Below are 19,271 nucleotides of genomic sequence, written 5' to 3' on the forward strand. Positions count from 1 at the left end.
AGTTGAATAGACTAATAGGCCATCACTGATGAATTGAGAGATAGTGATGGAAAATTATATAGAAAAACCCGTCAGTTTTGCCACCAATTCCATTTTTGCCACCAATCAGAAATACGTTTGCCCCTGAAAACTATGCCTATTTCTCCCGGGATTTTTCGGGTACGCATGGATCGGGAACCTGTAGGAGCTTTGATCCATCGAGGAGCGTCTATTGACCTAAAACTCTCGATATAAGCTCCCACAGGCTCCTGATATAAGCTCCTACCTGAAACTAGCTCCAGAAATTGCTCAATTTACTGATAAAATCTCCCATAAAGCTCCAAAGCTCCAACAGAAGTTTCTGCTTTTTTTGAAACATTTCGTACCAGCTCCTAAGCTCCCACGAGCTCCGAAGGTTGGGGTACTTGCTCTCTGACGACCAGGAGCGGTACCTGTGCAACATTCGAAAATAATTAGGCCGATAGGCCTTTCTTTGAATTAGTTCAATCATCTACACTTTTGTTTTCCTTTTAACACCTGGAACACACTTTGTAAAACACTTGTATGGTTAAACTTTAGTCACGTCATTTTTTTTTGCTACACGTATCCACGCACTGCTCGAGTTTTTCTAGTCACCAACTGCAATAACAATGAATTAGTTACAATAATAATGAAAGTAAGGAGCTGTAACTGATTTTTTCTCATTGGTTTTAATGGGAAAAATTCTCTGTGTGCTGGCTTCTGGGTTCAGGGCCGTCTTTGCAAAACGAGATACCCAAAGGAAAGATTCTCTTGGAATTTCTATCGCCGTGAATTGGCATTGGCAAGGACGCATCTGTTTGTAATTCTAGAGGCTTACACTGGCTTCTGGGTTCAGGGCCGTCTTTGCAAAACGAGATACCCAAAGGAAAGATTCTCTTGCAACTTTTGTCGCTAGGGAGGATTATGAGTGAATTGGCATTGGTAGGGACATATTTGTTTGTAATTCTAGAGGCCTACACAGTTTTCATTTTTCCCTTCTCATTGCTGTCCACGACGGCCATGGTGTATACTATGGATTCGATCTACACGGGAAAGGAAATTTCCTACGCGCGAGTTATGAGAATCATTCTGAGGTCTGAGGCTTTGGAAGTGCCTCATGGTAACTCTCACGGTAACTTTCCTCTAGTTTTTCATAATGGACTTTTCCTATTACACGACCTCTGTATTGGTCGTCCTCCTACTCCTATACACATTGATAATGACCAAATTGAATTGGGTTTTTCTGGAGATAACAGGGAAATTTGTGGCCAATTGAATTGGGTTTTTCTGGAGATAACAAGTAAATTTGTGGCCAACGTTTGATGAGATTGGGGTTTGAAGTTTCTACATTTTGGATGTGAGTGATGAAGATCTTGAAGCAACCCTCATGGAGGAATTTTACAGTCACCTGGGGAAGAAGATCTCGAGGGACTCAAATGTAAGAGCTAAGCAATGTGGCGAAATACCCATAGATTCCGCTTCCTGCGGCATTGGTGCCCTCAAGTAGTGATGCCCGGATGGTGGAAGCAGTAGCAGCAGTGGAGACGACCATTGGCACCGCTCCATCCAGCTTGGTAGAACAAGAGGTGGAGAAACATAAACAGGACAAGGAGCAGCCGAGGAAGAGCAAGAAAAGGTGTTTTGAGTGCAAAAGGCAGGCACCGTCTGACGGGCTTTAAGTGTTGCTGTGGTGACCTTTTCTGCGCTCAGCACAGGTACTTTGATATGCATGACTGCTCTTTTTACTACAAGACCACCAGCCGCCTCGCCATTCTCAAGGCCAATCCTGTCGTGAAAGCCCCTTAAATCGATAAGATTTGATACGTTCTTAAATCCATTTCTTTCTTTCTTGTTTTACTATTATTGTAGGGAGAATCCTTGGTGGCCATATCAACTACAATGCGTATATATATAAATCTATATTCAAGGGTGCTTTGTTCTTGAGCATATTGTGTTGTCATCGATGATACAGTGCAGGAATATGATATGAATAATTTGACTCGGGGCTTTTCAATGGATGCTTTGCTTCTCAACGAATATGGATGTATTCTCCCTGTATTGGTTCATAGTAGCGGCCTTAATACAAAACCCTTTTGGACTTTTAGTAGTCTATTGCCATAAAGGCTATGGTGTGCATGGACCTTACTTATGGTGATGAAATCCTCTGTTTTAAGTTTTATGGGTTTTCACTCACCCACATGGGATGATGTTTTATGCTGAAGGGTGCTATTGTGGTGATGAAATCCTCTGTTTTAAGTTTTATGGGTTTTTAATCACCCATTGAAATACAATTTGAAGGTAACATTCTGACTATTGACAATGGAGTTTTTGAGGTTTTGGCTACAAATGGTGATACCCATCTTGGAGGTAATCTATCTGACAGTTGTACATTACGACGGTGGTTATCATTGACTTTTTTGGTTGTCTTTTGAGCTTTGAACTTACTGGGATGTACACTAATATGCAAGGTGAGGACTTTGACCAAAGGATAATGGAATATTTCATCAAATTGATCAAGAAAAAGCACGGAAAGGATATTAGTAAGGATAACAGAGCGTTGGGAAAACTAAGAAGGGAAGCTGAGCATGCTAAAAGAGCCTTGAGTATCCAACACCAGGTCGAGTAGAGATCGAGTCTCTCTTCGACGACATAGACTTTTCTGAGCCTCTTACTAGGGCTCGCTTTGAGGAGATGAACAATGACCCTTTTAGAAAAACCATGGGTCATGTTCAAAAGGCCATGGATGATGCTGGTCTAGAGAAGCATCAGATTGATGAGATTGTTTTTGTTGGTGGAAGTACCTATATTCTTAAAGTTCAGCAATTGCTCAAGGATTTCTTTGATGGAAAAGAGCCAAACAAGGGTGTAAACCCTGATGAGGCTGTTGCATTTGGTGCAGTAGTGCAAGGTAGCATTCTTAGTGGAGAAGGTGGAGAAGAAACTAAAGGTAAAGTAGGTCCACAGTTTCTGCATTTTATACTGTTCAGATATGAACGAATTTTTAGTTTTTTATCCAACAATTTGAAATCTTTTTGCCCTTATTTATGTGCAGAAATACTTTTACTGGATATGGCTCCTATAACCTTGGGTATTGAGACTGTTGGTGGAGTGATGACAAAGCTAATTACAAGGAACAATGTTATTCCTACAAAGAAGTCTCAGGTGTTTACAACCTATCAGGATCAACAGACAACCATGTCGATTCAGGTTGGTCTAAAATCTTTTCTATCGTTCTTCTAAAAACTACCTGATGGGTTATTTCAATTTTTACAATAGCACGAGCTTATGGAGGATGATTGACTCAGTCATTTTCCTTTGCAGGTCTTCGAAGGTGAAAGAAGTTTAAGAAAATATTGTAGAGAACTTGGGAGATTTGAGCTCTCTGGAATTCCTCTGGCTCAAAGGTTTTTTTCTATTCCTTTGTTCATGTTTCTATTTTTGGTGAGTCGAGTCTGGTGGACCAGAGAATCAAACCTGTAATATGTTGGTAGGGGAGTTCCTCAAATTGAAGTTACATTTGAAGTGGATGCCAATGGTATCTTGAATGTTAAAGCAGAGGACAAGGGCACTGAAAAATATGAGAAAATCACCATCACAAATGACAAAGGAAGACTGTGCCAAGAGGAAATTGAAAGAATGGTGAGAGAGGTCTAAGAGTTCGCAGAGGAGGACAAAAATGTCAAGGAACGTATTGGTGCCCGTAACGGTTTGGAAACATATGTTTATAATATGAAAAACACAATTAATGACAAGGAAAAGCTTCCTGAAAAAATCGACTCCAATGATAAGGAGAAAATAGATGCAACATTGAAGGAGGCTTTCGAATGGTTGGACAAGAACCAGTCAGCCAAGAAGGAAGATTACGAGGAGAAGCTCAATGAAGTGGAGTATGTTTGCAACCCTCTTGTGACCAAAGTTTATCAACAGTTTATCAACAATTAGGGGGATCCTCCTCTGAAGGAGACACTGATGATGATGATTCCAATGACGAACTTTAAATGGGTGTTTTTGTTGTTGGATTTTGGTTTTGAGCAATATAAAACACTGTAGCTTGTAGGATGAAATTTGTGGCTACGGAAAGCGCAAATAGTGTAGGATGAAATTGCTTCTGTAGAAAACAAATATTATCGATTTATTTTATATGTTAAGACTAATGTAATAGTTGAACATTCAGACCAGTGAATCACTTATTAAAGGATAAGAAATTTGGCATCAAGATAATGCCAACAATTTCACACCTATTGGTGATGTGGTGTACTTGGTGGAAAGGAATTCACTTGAGCTCTTTTTTGGAAAGGAACTATTTTGAGCTCTTCTTTATGTGAATACTCATTTTTGGTATAATGATATTTTGTTCAATTTGTTGTTGCAATTTTGGCCATTTGATTGTCTAATTTTATGTTTCTGAATTTCCATTCAAAAGAATGCAACAACCTGTGTTTTTAGTTTTTTGGAATCTATGGAAAGAATGTAGTGGGTTCAATGCAACAATCTGTGTTTTTGAATTTTTGGAATCTCTGGAAAGAATGCAGTGGGTTTAGTGTGAGCTAATTTACATATTATATTTGCTTTTGTTATGGGCTAATTTACATATCATATTTTTATTCGGCCATCATAAGTACATTGCGAGAATTAACAACGAACAAACCATAGTAGTGTAGTATGTCTCTAAAACCATTTGGCTTCTATAGGTCTCTAAGACCATTTAGCAAGAGTTGAAGACTAATTTTCCCCACAGAAATACTATTATGCTGGAAGTTATTATGTTGTTCAAGGTGATCAGTCAACAATGAAGGTATTATGTTGTTGTCTGCTGGAAGGTATTATGTTGTTCAAGGTGATCAGTCAACAACGATGAACGATATGATGAATGATGTGTGCTTCAAAATATCCATTAAGCTCTCACATTTGGAAACCAATGTACAAATGCGTTCCTTGTCCAACTTAAAAAACCTTTACAATTTTTCTAATTTAAAAAACATCCATAGCTCTCAGCTCTCACACTTGGAAACCAAAACCAGCTCACACTTGGAAACCAAAACCAATGTACAAATGTGTTCCTTGTCCAATTTAAAAACCTGTACAATTTTTCCAATTTAAAAAACAAAACCAATGTACAAATGCGTTCCTTGTCCAATATAAAATACATATCCAATTTAAAAAACTTCTACAATTTTTCCAATTTAAAAAACAAAACCAATGTACAAATGTGTTCCTTGTCCAATATAAAAAAACAACCTATCGGTATGTTTTGCACTTTTTGGGGCAAGGGCAATTGCAAGTAATAATTAGTTAGGCAGGTTTACCTTTTTTATTGTGTTGGTTACATCTGTCATTGTTGTGTTGTGTTGGTTATATTTGTCATAGTTGTGTAACTTGTTGTGTTGGTTACATCTGTCATTGTTGTGTTGTGTTGGTTATATTTGTCATAGTTGTGTAGTGTTACATCTGTTCATCATGTACCTCAACAATTATTATAATATAATGGATTAATTTCAATTAAAATTTACAATTTACAATTTATTATATTTGATGAAAAAAAACATTTTTATAACTTATAATTATAATGGATTAATTTCAATTAAAATTTACAATTTTATATTTATTATATTTGATGAAAAAAAAATATATTTTATAACTTATAATTATAATGGATTAATTTCAATTAAAAATTACAATTTTATATTTATTATATTTGATGAAAAAACATATTTTTAAAATAAAATTATAGATTAATATATAATTATAAAAATAAATATCATATAATTCTATATAAAAAATTAAATTTCTTAAAAAATATAATGTATTTAAATTAATTTTAAATACACACTATTATATATAATACTAACATAATAATAATATCTAAAAATATATTATAAAAATTTAATAACATTTATTATATTCTAACATTTATTTATTTATTTCTTTTTTAATGGATACTTCAACTTATGATTTTCAATTTAAAATTAAAGATTTTAATTTCATACAATGAAATGCAAATGTTTGAGTTCATGTTTTATTGATGATGATGAGATGCTAGACTTTAAGCTTCTCAATATTGTCAACTAACATCTCCCGCATTGCTTGCATGTTAATTCTATGTTTTTCATTTGATTTGGTTGTGTTGCTGCTTTTTTTTTTTTAAGTAAGATGTTTAGGAAAAGTAGAGTTTCTTTATAGCTTATTTTTTTATTTTATTTAACATGTCTCTAAAATTAGATTCTTATTTTTATATAGTTTATTAAAAAAAATTATTTAAATTTACAAATATATAAATGATTAATATTAATATTTTCTTTTCTTTTATTTATTTATAAATATTAATATAAAAAAAATTAATTTGATATATTAATTTGAATAGTTAAATATTATAAATTATAAATAAAATCCTCTATTCTTTAGCAAGATTTTTTTCCCTGTGCTAAATTCTGTCATCTTGATATTTCCAACCTTTGATTTATTATTAAAAAATAATTTTAATTTGGGTGAAAAAAATGTGTTCCTATTATGTTAAAATTTCCGACGCCTAATCATAAATAGTAATTTTTAATTTCAATGGTTTCAGATTTATTTAAATCAATTAGAATTTTTTACTTATTTTTTTTGTAACATATAAATATAATTTTTTTATTGGGTTATACATATATATTCCCAAATAATTTTGATTAGTTGGAATTTAATTTGGGAAATTTATTGACTTGACTTATTTTGAATGATTGATTGGATTTTATTATATAAATAATCCAGAGAAATGAAGAATAATAATTTGTATAATTTTGATTAAGGATTTATTTTATTTTGGGCAATTTATTGATTAGGTTTAGTTTGAATGATTGAATTATTATAACATTTATTATTTTAAACCAAAATACAATTATTTTAATCAACATATCTATCGGTCTCTCTTTGCACCTTTTGGACAATTTCTAGCATAAATTTGGGCCATATTTTGATAAAATTTGGTAGATTTTTTTGTAAATTCAAGTTATAGCTGTCAAACTTCAAGATTTTGAGTGTTTAAAATTTTTGATGGTGCTGAATTCATTTTCTTTATCAAAAATATAATTAAATACATAAGATTTTTAAAATTTCATGATCCAAATTCAAAAACTGCTATAATAAATCTAAATCTAAATCTAACCCTAACTATATATAATTGTAATGATGCGACGGAAGGCGCAAGATACCGTTAGATTGACAAATCCAAACAATATGATGCGACAATGCACGCATGGATGGTTTGTCGCTTGTATATTAATATTTTCTTCTCTTTTATTTATAAATATTAATATAAAAAAAATAATTTGATATATCAATTTGAATAGTTAAATAGTATAAATTATAAATAAAATCTTCTATTGTTTAGCAAGTTTTTTCCTGCTAAATTCTATCATGTTGATATTTCCAATGTTTGATTTATTATTAAAAAATAATTTTAATTTGGGTGAAAAAAATGTGTTCCTATTATGTTAAAATTTCCAACACTTAATCATAAATAGTAATTTTTAATTTCTATGGTTTCGTATTTATTTAATTCCATTAGAATTTTTTATTTTATTTTTTGTACCATATAAATATAATTTTTTTATTGGGTTATACATATATATTCCCAAATAATTTTGATTAGTTGGAATTTAATTTGGGAAATTTATTGACTTGACTTATTTTGAATGATTGATTGGATTTTATTATATAGATAATCTAGAGAAACAAAAAAAATAATTTGTATAATTTCAATTAAGGATTTATTTTATTTTAGCCAATTTATTGATTAGGTTTAGTTTGAATGATTGAATTATTATAACATTTATTATTTTAAGCCAAAATACAATTATTTCAATCAACATATCTATTGGTCTCTTTCTGCACCTTTCTGGCAATTGCTAGTATAAATTTGGGCCAGATTTTGATAAAATTTGGTAGATTTTTTTGTAAATTCAAGTTATAGCTGTAAAACTTCAAGACATTGGGTGTCTGAAATTTTTGATGGTGCTGAATTCATTTTCTTTATCAAAAATATGATTAAATAATTAAGATTTTTAAAAATTTCTTATCCAAATTCAAGAATGGCTATAATAAATATAAATATAAATATAAATATAAATATATATAATTGTAATGATCCGACGGAAAGCGCAAGATACCGTTGGATTGACAAATCCAAACCATATGATCCGACAATGTACGCATGGATGGTTTTTCGCTTGTATATGCTATGTTACTTTACGAATTAGGGAAATTTATTTGAGTCGTGGAGGGAAGACGCAGCCAGTGTCAATGTGCCAGCTAACGAAAATCAGAAAAGGATAAGATAGCCCAATGATCGAGAGCGTGTATGAAGATAAAGCGCCATATAAACAATGCGACGCTTGTGAACATGTCAATTAGATTTATAAACAATTAATATGAAGTATGCCTTGCGAAATGGTTCACAAGAATACCAGCTACGATGGCTTTGGCATATCAACCAACTCCAATTGTAAGAGTTCCTTATCTCATCTTTTGCCTGCGTTGATTAGATCAACACGCAACTCCACGCAACTACTCAATGTATAAATACTAATAGCTTTGTTACCAAGCCTATGTCATAGGAATATAATAGAATTCCATTTTGCATAGAATTCTTCATTTGGGAATATCATGAAGACAACTACAGTTAGAAATCTGATTGCCGCACTTGCTAGTCTTCTTTTATTCTCCTGTGTATTTTCGGATGAAGGTGGAGGACTCGCGCTGAACTTCTATGACAAGACTTGCCCCACAGTTTATAACACAGTAGAGAGTGTAGTTGGACAGTACATTTCCAAAGCCCCGACTCTGGAGGCTCCTCTTCTCAGAATGCACTTTCATGACTGCTTCGTCAGAGTGAGTATCTTTAAGGTTTCATCTGCGATATATTTAAGTACCAATAATGGTGCATTGAACAAGAATAGTATTTATGGCCTTTTTTGGATTAGTAAATAGATATGTTTAACTGGATGAAGGGTTGCGATGGATCGGTGCTCTTGAATTCAACGAATTCATCGAAAGCGGAAAAGGATTCGATTCCGAATGTCACTCTCAGAGGATTTCAAGTCATCGACGCAGCCAAAGCTGCAGTGGAGAAGTTGTGCCCGGGAGTGGTGTCATGCGCTGATATTCTTGCACTCGTCGCACGGGATGCTGTCCATATGGTAACACTCTCTGTTTAATCATAATACATCCCTTACATTTCCTTTCCTCTTCAATTATCATATTTCTTCGGCAGCCACTAATATGGTTTATATTCGTAACTCAAAATATTAGTTGGGTGGACCATTCTGGAACGTTCCAACGGGACGCAGAGATGGAATGGTGTCTATCGCGAACGAAGCTCTCACTGAACTTCCTCCACCATTCGCGAATTTCTCGCAGCTCACATCAATGTTTGCTAGCAATGGTCTTGATGTTAAGGACCTTGTTGTGTTATCAGGTAATTAATTCAGTATTCTCTTCTCATTTGTTATTTTGTGGCATCATAATCTCATGACTTATGTATAACAACAGGCGCCCACACAATAGGGACGTCCCATTGCAGCTCCTTTAGCAGCAGGCTTTACAATTTTACAGGAAAAGGGGATACGGATCCATCCCTAGACAAATATTATGCTGCTCAATTGAAGATAAAATGCAAGCCTGGGGACAGTAAGACGATAGTAGAGATGGATCCCGGTAGCTTTCGAACATTTGACACCAATTATTACATGAATGTAAAGAAGAATAGAGGCCTCTTTCATTCCGATGCTGCGCTGGTAACCAACAACGAGGCAAAAGCATATGTCAACACGGAATTACAGGGCCCGTCGTTCTTCTCAGATTTTGCAACGTCGATGGAAAAGATGGGCAAAATCGGTGTCCTAACACGCACTGCAGGGCAAATTCGAGGACATTGTGCTTTTATAAATTAACTTGGCCTCGATATTCTTTGATTTGATTTTCTTTGAATTTATTGGCAATCCCCTTGCCCAACGCCTGCATTCGTTACTCTCTTTTTATAAATTTACGAACATTTCAGCATCAACTGTAAGGTGCAGCTCTCTGCTTTGTCGAAGCAATGAATGTGTATTGTCTATTTCCTCCTCGTGATATTGGAAAGGTGTATTGTCTATTTCATCACGACATCACAGACCATTTAGATTCTTATAAAAAATCAAATGTTTAACGCACCTTAATATTGTCTGATCGATGTTCATATTTAAATCTTTTAACATTAATTATTTTGAAAAATAAATTATATATATATATATATATAAATTTTAATTTTTTTAATTTTACCAAATTAATTTTAGTTTAAATTAAAATTATTTTAATAATGAATAATTTGACTTTAAAGGATTGTGTAATTTTTTCATATATGTAACATTAATTTTTATTTTTTTTACATTATTTATTTCTTTATAAGTTATATAATTTATAAATAAAATAATAATAATTTTTGGCCGTTGAAGACTGTCCTGGTCGCAAATTCATACAATAATTATAGGTTGTTATGGCATTAAGCACGCTATTTTATTAAGTTGCAATAGCCTTGGAATCTCATCTTGGATGTCCCACATGTATGGCATTATGTCAAGTTTGTTGGGATTTTGTTACACTTTGAGATGATCTATTCTTCACATCACAAATTTAGATGGATGACCATCATAGTTCTAAGTCCTATTGTTGATCAAATATTCACACATGTGATGGCCGTTGTTGAACATGGCGCAGTTGTCCACGACTCTTATGTTCTACGCTTCACCATATTTATATGAGGGTACCTTGTTCATTTTCATTTGTTGCATAACATTGAAAGTCGCGTATTGTCCTACTAAGTTTATTGTGCCTCATTATTTTTTCTAAGTGTGTTGATGTAGGATATTGTAAGGCTTCTTGGTATTTTGTTTAGGTGTGCTAGTGGAATGGGTTGGTATAAGGGGACTTAAGGTATATAATTTTTTTTTATTCTTTTTGATTATTTTTCCTTTGCCAAACTTTACGTTGACCTTGTTACTACTTCGGGAGAATCTATAGTAGATAGTTCCCTTATCCATGTTTGATAAGTCCACCTACCCTAATTATTGTTACTACTTCGGGAGAATCTATAGTAGATAGTTCCCTTATCCATGTTTGATAAGTCCACCTACCCTAATTAATGCTTCAGATGAAATTATTTTTGGTGTTCTCAACATTAACTCGGTTTGTTAAAGACTTAGCCTAAGATATATTTAGGGACCTCCCCTCATATCTCTTTTTAGGCAGTGGTTTTACTGATCTCTTCGAAAAAAAACATTTCATTTTCTTTTTTTTTAATCTATTTTTCTTTTTTGCAACTTAGAGTGTTAAAATTTTGAGTTAGATGACTAGATCCAAGGTTCACTTCTAATATTTTTGTTTTTCTTAGGTTAAAACTTGCTTGTTTTAACTATCTGTTTCATGTTGCACCAATTTGGAGTTTGCATAAGTAAACTAATTTAGATAGCTCAAATTTTGGTTTTAGATATCGATTCTAACCTATTACAATTGTGGATGTAACCCATATTTTTGTAAAAACTCTAAAATTCCAAATATCACATCTTTCTTTTGTGTTTATCTTATTAGTGTTAGAAAGTACATATTATAATTTTGTTTGAGCTTGTTAAACACTTCATCAACAAGAATTTCATGTTTTAATTCCAACATTGGGTATCTTCATGGCTGCAACACTTAGAAATAAGTGGATTGGTGCCATATTATATGCAATGTTTTTATCACTAAGTGAGATACCTTCAAGCTTTACCAAACACGATCATGGTTTATTTCTATGTTTGATTTGACATACACATAAAAATTTGGTGATGTTATGGAATTATTAACTTCACAATGCTTTACATAAACATATCATTACACAATTAATGGAAATCTTAATCGTTTAAGTAAATAATTTTATACCTTTCACAAAATAGTCAACATCAATGTTTGTTGTAATGATTAATTTTATTGTAACATTTTAGCATTGTATGTTATTAAGGATAATCATTGTATGGTCTTAAGGATAGCCTGTAACAATTTTAGCACATATATGGTCTTAATTATCTCTTATAACAATTTAGTGGGAGATTTTATACAACAATTTGGTTTTTGGACAAATGTTTAGATGTTCAAGTTTATTATTCAAGGTTTCATTAGTAGTTATATCATCTTAATGCAGAGAATTTAATGATATGGCAGACCTATGGTAACCATTTATGTATCTTAATTGCTTAATATATTTAATATTTCACAATTAGTGCAGCAATTAAGGGTTAGATCTCTTTACATAGTCCACCTAATGTGATAAATAGATCACTATTATTGTATGGGATTGTTTACATTTTTGGATAGATTAGTTTTCATGATTTAAATTTATTCCTAACATAGTGAAATGATAGTGAGTAACATGCATGAATTATCTTCATAACATGTCACTTGTAATCTCTAAAATGATGTTAGTTTGGAAATGGTTTACTTATTATTAATGTAATATGTATGTTAATATAATATGTATGATGTCCATAAATAGTAATAAACTGAAGAAACTCGATACACATATGGGCATGATTTTGATTTCGTGTGATCATGCTTGACATATTACTTCCCAATTACATATTTTGAATTTGTATTTTGTTGCTCCCAAACCATAGATATCAATATTACATATGATTGGTGTGGATGTTGTCTTGAAAACAACAAATACTCTTAATGCTTGCTGATACTTTAATGGATATCATGAAGTGTGGCCAAATTATACAATTATTTACAAATTATACTTTTCAATCACTTTAGCAGTTATTCATGGATCAACAGCACAACTCAATCATGCAAAAGATAACACAATCATCATAAAGAACATGAGAAACATATACATAAGACACCAATCTTCCTTTTATTTCTACAAGCTTTAACTTGATTACAACATTGCCCCACAATCTACTACTTATAGGATTATCAATTATTACTGAAAGGAACTTCTATCCTTGCTCATTTATCAGTATTTCCTAAAAGGGATTGATGGCCATGCTCGTCCTTCATCCTATGCTGAAAGGGAATCTTGCCCTTGCTTGTTTATCTACCTCTACTAGAAGGGACTAATTCCCCTACTCATTTATCATCCTCTGTTAAAAGGGATTCTTTCCCCTGAAACAAAAGCTACCACTTGTTGGCCTTTTTTATTCATCTTTCATCTATTTTCAAACTAGAACCAATAGACCACTTTCCTTCATAAACAAATAATTTTCTCACTGCGTCTTCTCACTGAAACCACCATACAAAGAATTTCAAAAATCTCTGATTACTGAAAAAATCACCAACTATACCAGAAACACCAATCAGCATAAAATCACCTTTGTTAAACAAACCAAAACGCCATTAAACCAATATTACCAACATCACCAATGCACATTTTTCATCCCTAAAATACCCTTTAGATATCATATATGATCACTAATTCACCCCTAATGCATCTTAACATTATGCATCTCGCTGCACCAATAAACTTCCACTTCTTCACCTTGGTTGATTGAATTTTGCTTACAAAGAAATTTGGACTGATATTTTTGGAATTGAAGCTTAGTCACCTTGCACTTTGATATATGCATGGATTTAGTATTTTTTCACTTTTTCATATTCAGCTAAGTCTTCATAATATTCTCTTCAATTTATCATTCACTACTCACCTATTTTTGCTTGAGAAACTGAGCTTTAACTACTAAAATTTTCTATTATGGAATATGAAACTTTAATTTGTTTTCTCTTGAATGCTTCCATGAAGCCATTAATTTTTATGTTCTCCTCCTTCAAATGAGTCTTCTGAATGTGATTTTTAAGTATTCAATAAATGACCTATTGTTACGAACTCAATCTGCGAGTTAAACTACTAATTTTAGTCTTTCTGACACTTTTATAGGTCTTAGTTGAGATTTTCTATTATTAGTGGGCTCTAACTTTCGCTTAGCTGTCAAAATTGCCTCTTAACTTATCCATGCCATCAAATTTGACCCTTTAAACCCCTAGCACTTTATATATTAGCCATTTTTCCCATAATACCTAGGGTTATGACCTTCAATTTAGTCCTTGAGTGCTTAACAATGTGTCCTTTGCACCTTAAGCCGAGAGGGAATATCTTCCTTAGCATCTTTGGTCATTAGGTTGCACCAAAACCAAGTCTTGATGCTTATTCTTAGCGCCCCACTCCTTTACCTCGATGCTCCACTATTGTGCCTGCAAAACACCTCCATGGTCTTCATTGCAGAATGAGTTGTCAGGTAGGTCCACCTACTACCTTCTCCCATTGCTCATCACTACCGCTTTGTATTCCCAACATGTCTCAGTGCTTGTCATGCAGTTGTTTCCTTTGATGCACCTTTATTTCCTTCATGGGTCATGTCATAAGGTTGACATGTCTTGTGGGACCTCCTGTGCGCTTCTCCCATTGGTCACCATTGCCTAGCTAGATTATCGACGTGTGTCGCTACTCGTCATCCTAATGATCCTTTCAGCACCTTTAACTTACCTTTGGTGTATGCCTTCACGGATGAGTGTTCATGATAGGTCCCTCGCTACACCTGCGAGCCAATCATTTGGACGACGAGTTGTTCTGTCTCTGGCACTTGCTATGTTAGCTCGACACCTAGTCATCACATCAATTCTTCCTTTACGATCCCTTAAAACCTTATGGGGTCTAGCACATGAGATGACATCATGTTCATGTCATCAGTGCCACATGACGCTCTATGGGTGTTCCACATCTCACCCAGAAATGGCCCATCCAGGTACAAAAAAACACAAAATTTGCATGTCATGTGTCCACTGTACCTAATGTCATGTTGACATCATATCTAATCCAAGCAACTTCCTTTCTATTCTATGAATAAGATTAAGTTTAAAGGAGAGGAGTGATTACTCCCAATCTCTACCTCAAATAGACAAGACGAATCTCTTGTTAAAACAACAAATAATGCATGTTTGTCTAAGTATCAGTTAGGATTACATTCATAATAGTGTCTCTTCATGGACACATACACTCGACCTCTAACAATAACAACAATCTATCTCATGCATGACTGATACTATCAACTTGTCAACTAATAATCAACAAAGTACAAAGCTGAGAATGCTTATATGACAAACATAGAGTCACTCTCACAAATGCATGCTTAAACCATCAACTCATACTCTTCTTGACATACTTCTAATTACAACAGACTCCATATTTAAAATTTGACTCATCATGAACATTAGTAGCATTTAAATAAGGACTCTTTCACCAATACTTGGACTGACAATCTCCTTACTAGCAATATGAATGCCACACTCTTACAACAACTAATATTAGTTTATACCAATTGATAATACCTTTGAGATAAATGATACCAATTACCAAATTGATGCCACTGGGTGTTTTATGTATGATACCAATCAATCAAACCATTCATCATATTTGCAACACAAATCTCTTCTCATTCATGAAACATTAATATCAAACAAACACCAATTGCCTATGTCTTCCATGCTTATGATTAATCAACAAACAAGTGATACCAATTAATGATACCAATTGTTAATGGACAAATCTGAAGCTCAAATTTCAGCTTGAATATACTCCCCCTATTTTTATGCTTCCTATTTGCATTAGTAAACTCTAAAAATTATTTCATAGTAAAAAAGCTATCACGATTGTTCTGTCAATCATCAAATCAACCACACTACTTAGCAATATCAGTGATCTTCACCAATTTCATAAACTCAAGAAATAAAAAAAATGGCATACTTCCCTTAAACTTCAGATGAAATATTAGACATGTTCCTTCTTGCTTATTGCATCTGACCTTTTTCGCTTCTCTTAAAGCCAACCTCTTCTTGTAAATGAAAAGGAACAAGGGCTCTACTCCCCTTCAGCAGACTATCACCCTTTTTCTTCCACACCTGGGTATGCTAAGTTTTTACTTGGTCAATATCATGAGATTGTTGCTAGCGTTGGTCTTGTATTCTTCCATGATTGAGTCTCTTCCTACCAAACCACTAATCATTCCTTTTTCTAGCACCAATTAAACCCAATCTATAATCTACCTCTTTCTCTTCTTTCTCACTGTATGTTCTTGCTCTCTGCAATGAAGAAATTACAACGCTATTATTCCTTTTGTTTGATTGGAGTCTCTTCCTATTGCAGATATATAAGAGAGATTAGCCATAAGAATTTTAGAATTCGATATGCTAATCTTTTGCTAATAATATTCAAAGACAAACACTAGTCTTTGTTGCCTCAACGCACCATATGCCTTTCTTCTATTTCGATTGTCAAAATAACTCATATGTAGTTGTGCTTGCGATCTCTCAACATAATCCATGCATTTGTATACAATGTTTTGGAAATGAGGTGAATTATTTCCAAATTTTCATGCAGCTACTTTGCGCCCATAATTCTTACACCTGTGGCATTTTTTATTCAAGAAGAGGCAAAGAAATTATTCTTCTTAACAAATGTTTTGCTTGTCCAATTTCTTGGATTGATATTTTCTCCCTTGCTACTATTCGGCCACTGGAAATATTTCCTTTGAGAGGCAAAGGCCCTTTGTGCTTGGTTGTTTGAATTGCTCTTAACCAAAAAGCCAAAAATAAGCAAAAAATACAATTAAAAAAAGTAGTTTCTCTTCTTTTCCATCCAAAATATTTACATGTACCTCTTTTTAAATTTTAAGGATTTTTCTTCATTTACATATTATAACATGGGAATTACATGATAACTTCATGGGCACTTCTAGGCTAAAATATCCTCTAATTCACTTTACACTTTTATCTATGCATGGATTTCTTATTTTTTGCCTTTGTACTATTCAACTGAGTCTTTTGAATATGCTCTTCAAGTTATCATTCACTACTCACATGCTTCTGCTTGAAAAACATAGCTTTATTACTCAAATATATTATTATGGAATTTGAAGCTTAAATTTGCTTACTCTCGAATGCTTGAATGAAGCCATTAATTTTTCTTTTGTCCTCCTTCAAGTAATTCTTTTGAATGTTCTCTTTAAGTCTTCAATCATTGACTTATTGTTATGAACTCAATTTGTGAGTTAACCTGCTAAATTTAGCTATTCTAGCACTTTTATAGGTTTCAGTTGAGCTTTTCTACTTTTAGCGGGCTTAACTTTGACTTAACTACCAGAACTACCTATTAACTTATCCATGCCACTGAATTTGACCCTTTAAGCCCCTTGCTCTTTATATATTGGTCCTTTTTCCCATAAGACCAAGCGGTGTGACCTCGAATTTAGTCCCTAAGTTCTTAACTGCGAGTCCTTTGGACCTTAAGCCTCGAGGGCTTATCTCTCTCCACGCCTTTGGTCATCAAGCCACACCAAAACCAAGTACTGTATCTTATGCTTAGCTCTAACCTCCTTTACCCTGGTGCTCCATTATTGCACCTTCAAAACACCTCCAAGGTCTTCATTGTGGGATAAGCTATCAAGTGAGTCCACCTGCTACCTTCTCCCATTGGTCGATGTTGTCTCTTTTTACTGCCAACATGTCCTAACGTTTGTCATCCTGATGTTTCCTCTGCTGCACCTTTATTTCCTTTCGGGGTCATGCCGCAGGGATGACATGTCTTGTGGGACCTCCTATGTGCTTCTCCCATTGGTCACTGCTACCCAGCAAGATAGTTGACATGTCTCAATGCTCTTCATCCTGATGATCCTTCTCGCACCTTTAATTTAGCTCTAGGGTCTGCCTTTAGGGGTGATATGTCTTGGTGGGTCCCCTGCTGCACCTATGAGCCAATCATTTACATGACAGGTTGACTTGTCTCTAAGACTTGGTGTGTCAGCCCGGCACTTAGTCATCTCTTCAGTTCTTCAATTGTGCTTGCTTCAAACCTCCTGGGGTCTACCCTATCAGATGACATCATGCTCACATCATCAATTCCACGTGGCGCTCTGTGAGTGGCCAACATGCCACTTGTAAATGGTCGATTTGGCTACACAAAAAAACTAAATCTACATGCCACATGTCCACCATAACTGTTGTCATGCTAACATCATCTGCGATGTCAAAGGAGAGAAAGGTTCCCAAAGCCTTAGTTTTGCACCATTTTTCTTTATAAATTTTTCTAGAGGACCTAACCATTTTCTGCACTATGTTGCTACCACATTGTTCAAGCCTTATCCTTTGTGCACCCTTTGCAACCTTCCACACTACTCCCGTGAGGATTTCATTGTCCCTAGATGTTGTCATCATCCACTTGTCTGTCAATTTTCACTGGAAGTTTATGCTAGAAAACACTGCCCATTTTGAGACCCCTATTGCGTGGTTTATGGAATTTGGGGGGGGGGGGGTGTCGGAATGAACCTTTTACATCTATTTGATGATTGGCAATATGAGCAATCTACCGATTTTGACACCCTCTTTCATATTAAAACTTCCACTTGTTGACCTTTCGGAATACCTCTGCTGTGATGGGGGGATGCAAGGGGCTTGATCCAACAACTGACATGCCCACCTATTAACCAAACGTCTCCACCAACTATTCCATTGGATTTTCCACCAAGTTAGGGAACACTGCCTAATGTGACCTACTCTAAAGCACCTTTGCCAATGATCTCTACCATTATTGTTCACCAATATTCTTGGAAATATTTGATCCTTGCAACACCTTTGCCATACATATGTTGGTCTTCCTTCTTTTTGCAGCCTTCTCTACTTTTCCATTGTAGCACCTTTGAGAGTAACAACTTATCAACATATGAATCATCAATTCTTTTTCTTTCCCATTAATGAAAACACATTTCTAACATCTTTCAATCCTTATGCAATGATTCAATTGAATTGTTGTGGTGTTATTCTATCTTAGCTATGGTTGGATATGTGTTTCACATGGGAATGAAACATTTATAACATTTAGATGATTCTATGGTTAATGTTTATTTGAGATTTCAATTTGAGCAAGTTCCATTTCTTTCTGTTCTCTTAACAAAATCACACTTCATAAACAAGCACATTTGGATATTGTGGTTAATAATCTGAATATGCAAGATACTCAAGATTAATGCCACTAAAATCTTCAAACACTCACAAGTAAATCATTATTTATTTCTCATTGAAGTTTATATGTTTGATAAAATATTCACATGCTTAAACTTACCTTACACCTTGATAGTAAATAGATATATATCATTAAAGTTTCCCCTAGTTGATCTAGAGAACTCGTCTTCTAACTCAATGACCTAGTTTGTCTTGACTTGTAGATTCCCTACATTAAT

The 19,271-nt window shown here is 34.0% G+C and overlaps 1 protein-coding gene and 1 pseudogene across 1 annotated transcript; both read left to right on the top strand.

Moving 5' to 3' along the window:
• The first annotated feature begins 2,291 nt into the window (after window positions 1-2,291).
• LOC149252691 (luminal-binding protein 5-like) lies at window positions 2,292-3,999 on the top strand (annotated as a pseudogene).
• Window positions 4,000-8,640: 4,641 nt separating this feature from the next.
• On the top strand, window positions 8,641-9,926 carry LOC149252692 (peroxidase 27-like). Its single transcript, XM_089456706.1, has 4 exons — window positions 8,641-8,865; window positions 8,985-9,173; window positions 9,286-9,451; window positions 9,526-9,926. Exons 1-4 carry the CDS (start codon window positions 8,641-8,643, stop codon window positions 9,924-9,926), a joined length of 981 nt encoding a protein of 326 aa, XP_089312832.1.
• The last annotated feature ends 9,345 nt before the right edge of the window (window positions 9,927-19,271 follow it).

This window comes from Pinus tabuliformis, chromosome 7, assembly GCF_031772625.1.
Source record: "Pinus tabuliformis cultivar Carrire ecotype Pingquan chromosome 7, CPIR1, whole genome shotgun sequence".
NCBI lineage: Eukaryota > Viridiplantae > Streptophyta > Pinopsida > Pinales > Pinaceae > Pinus > Pinus tabuliformis.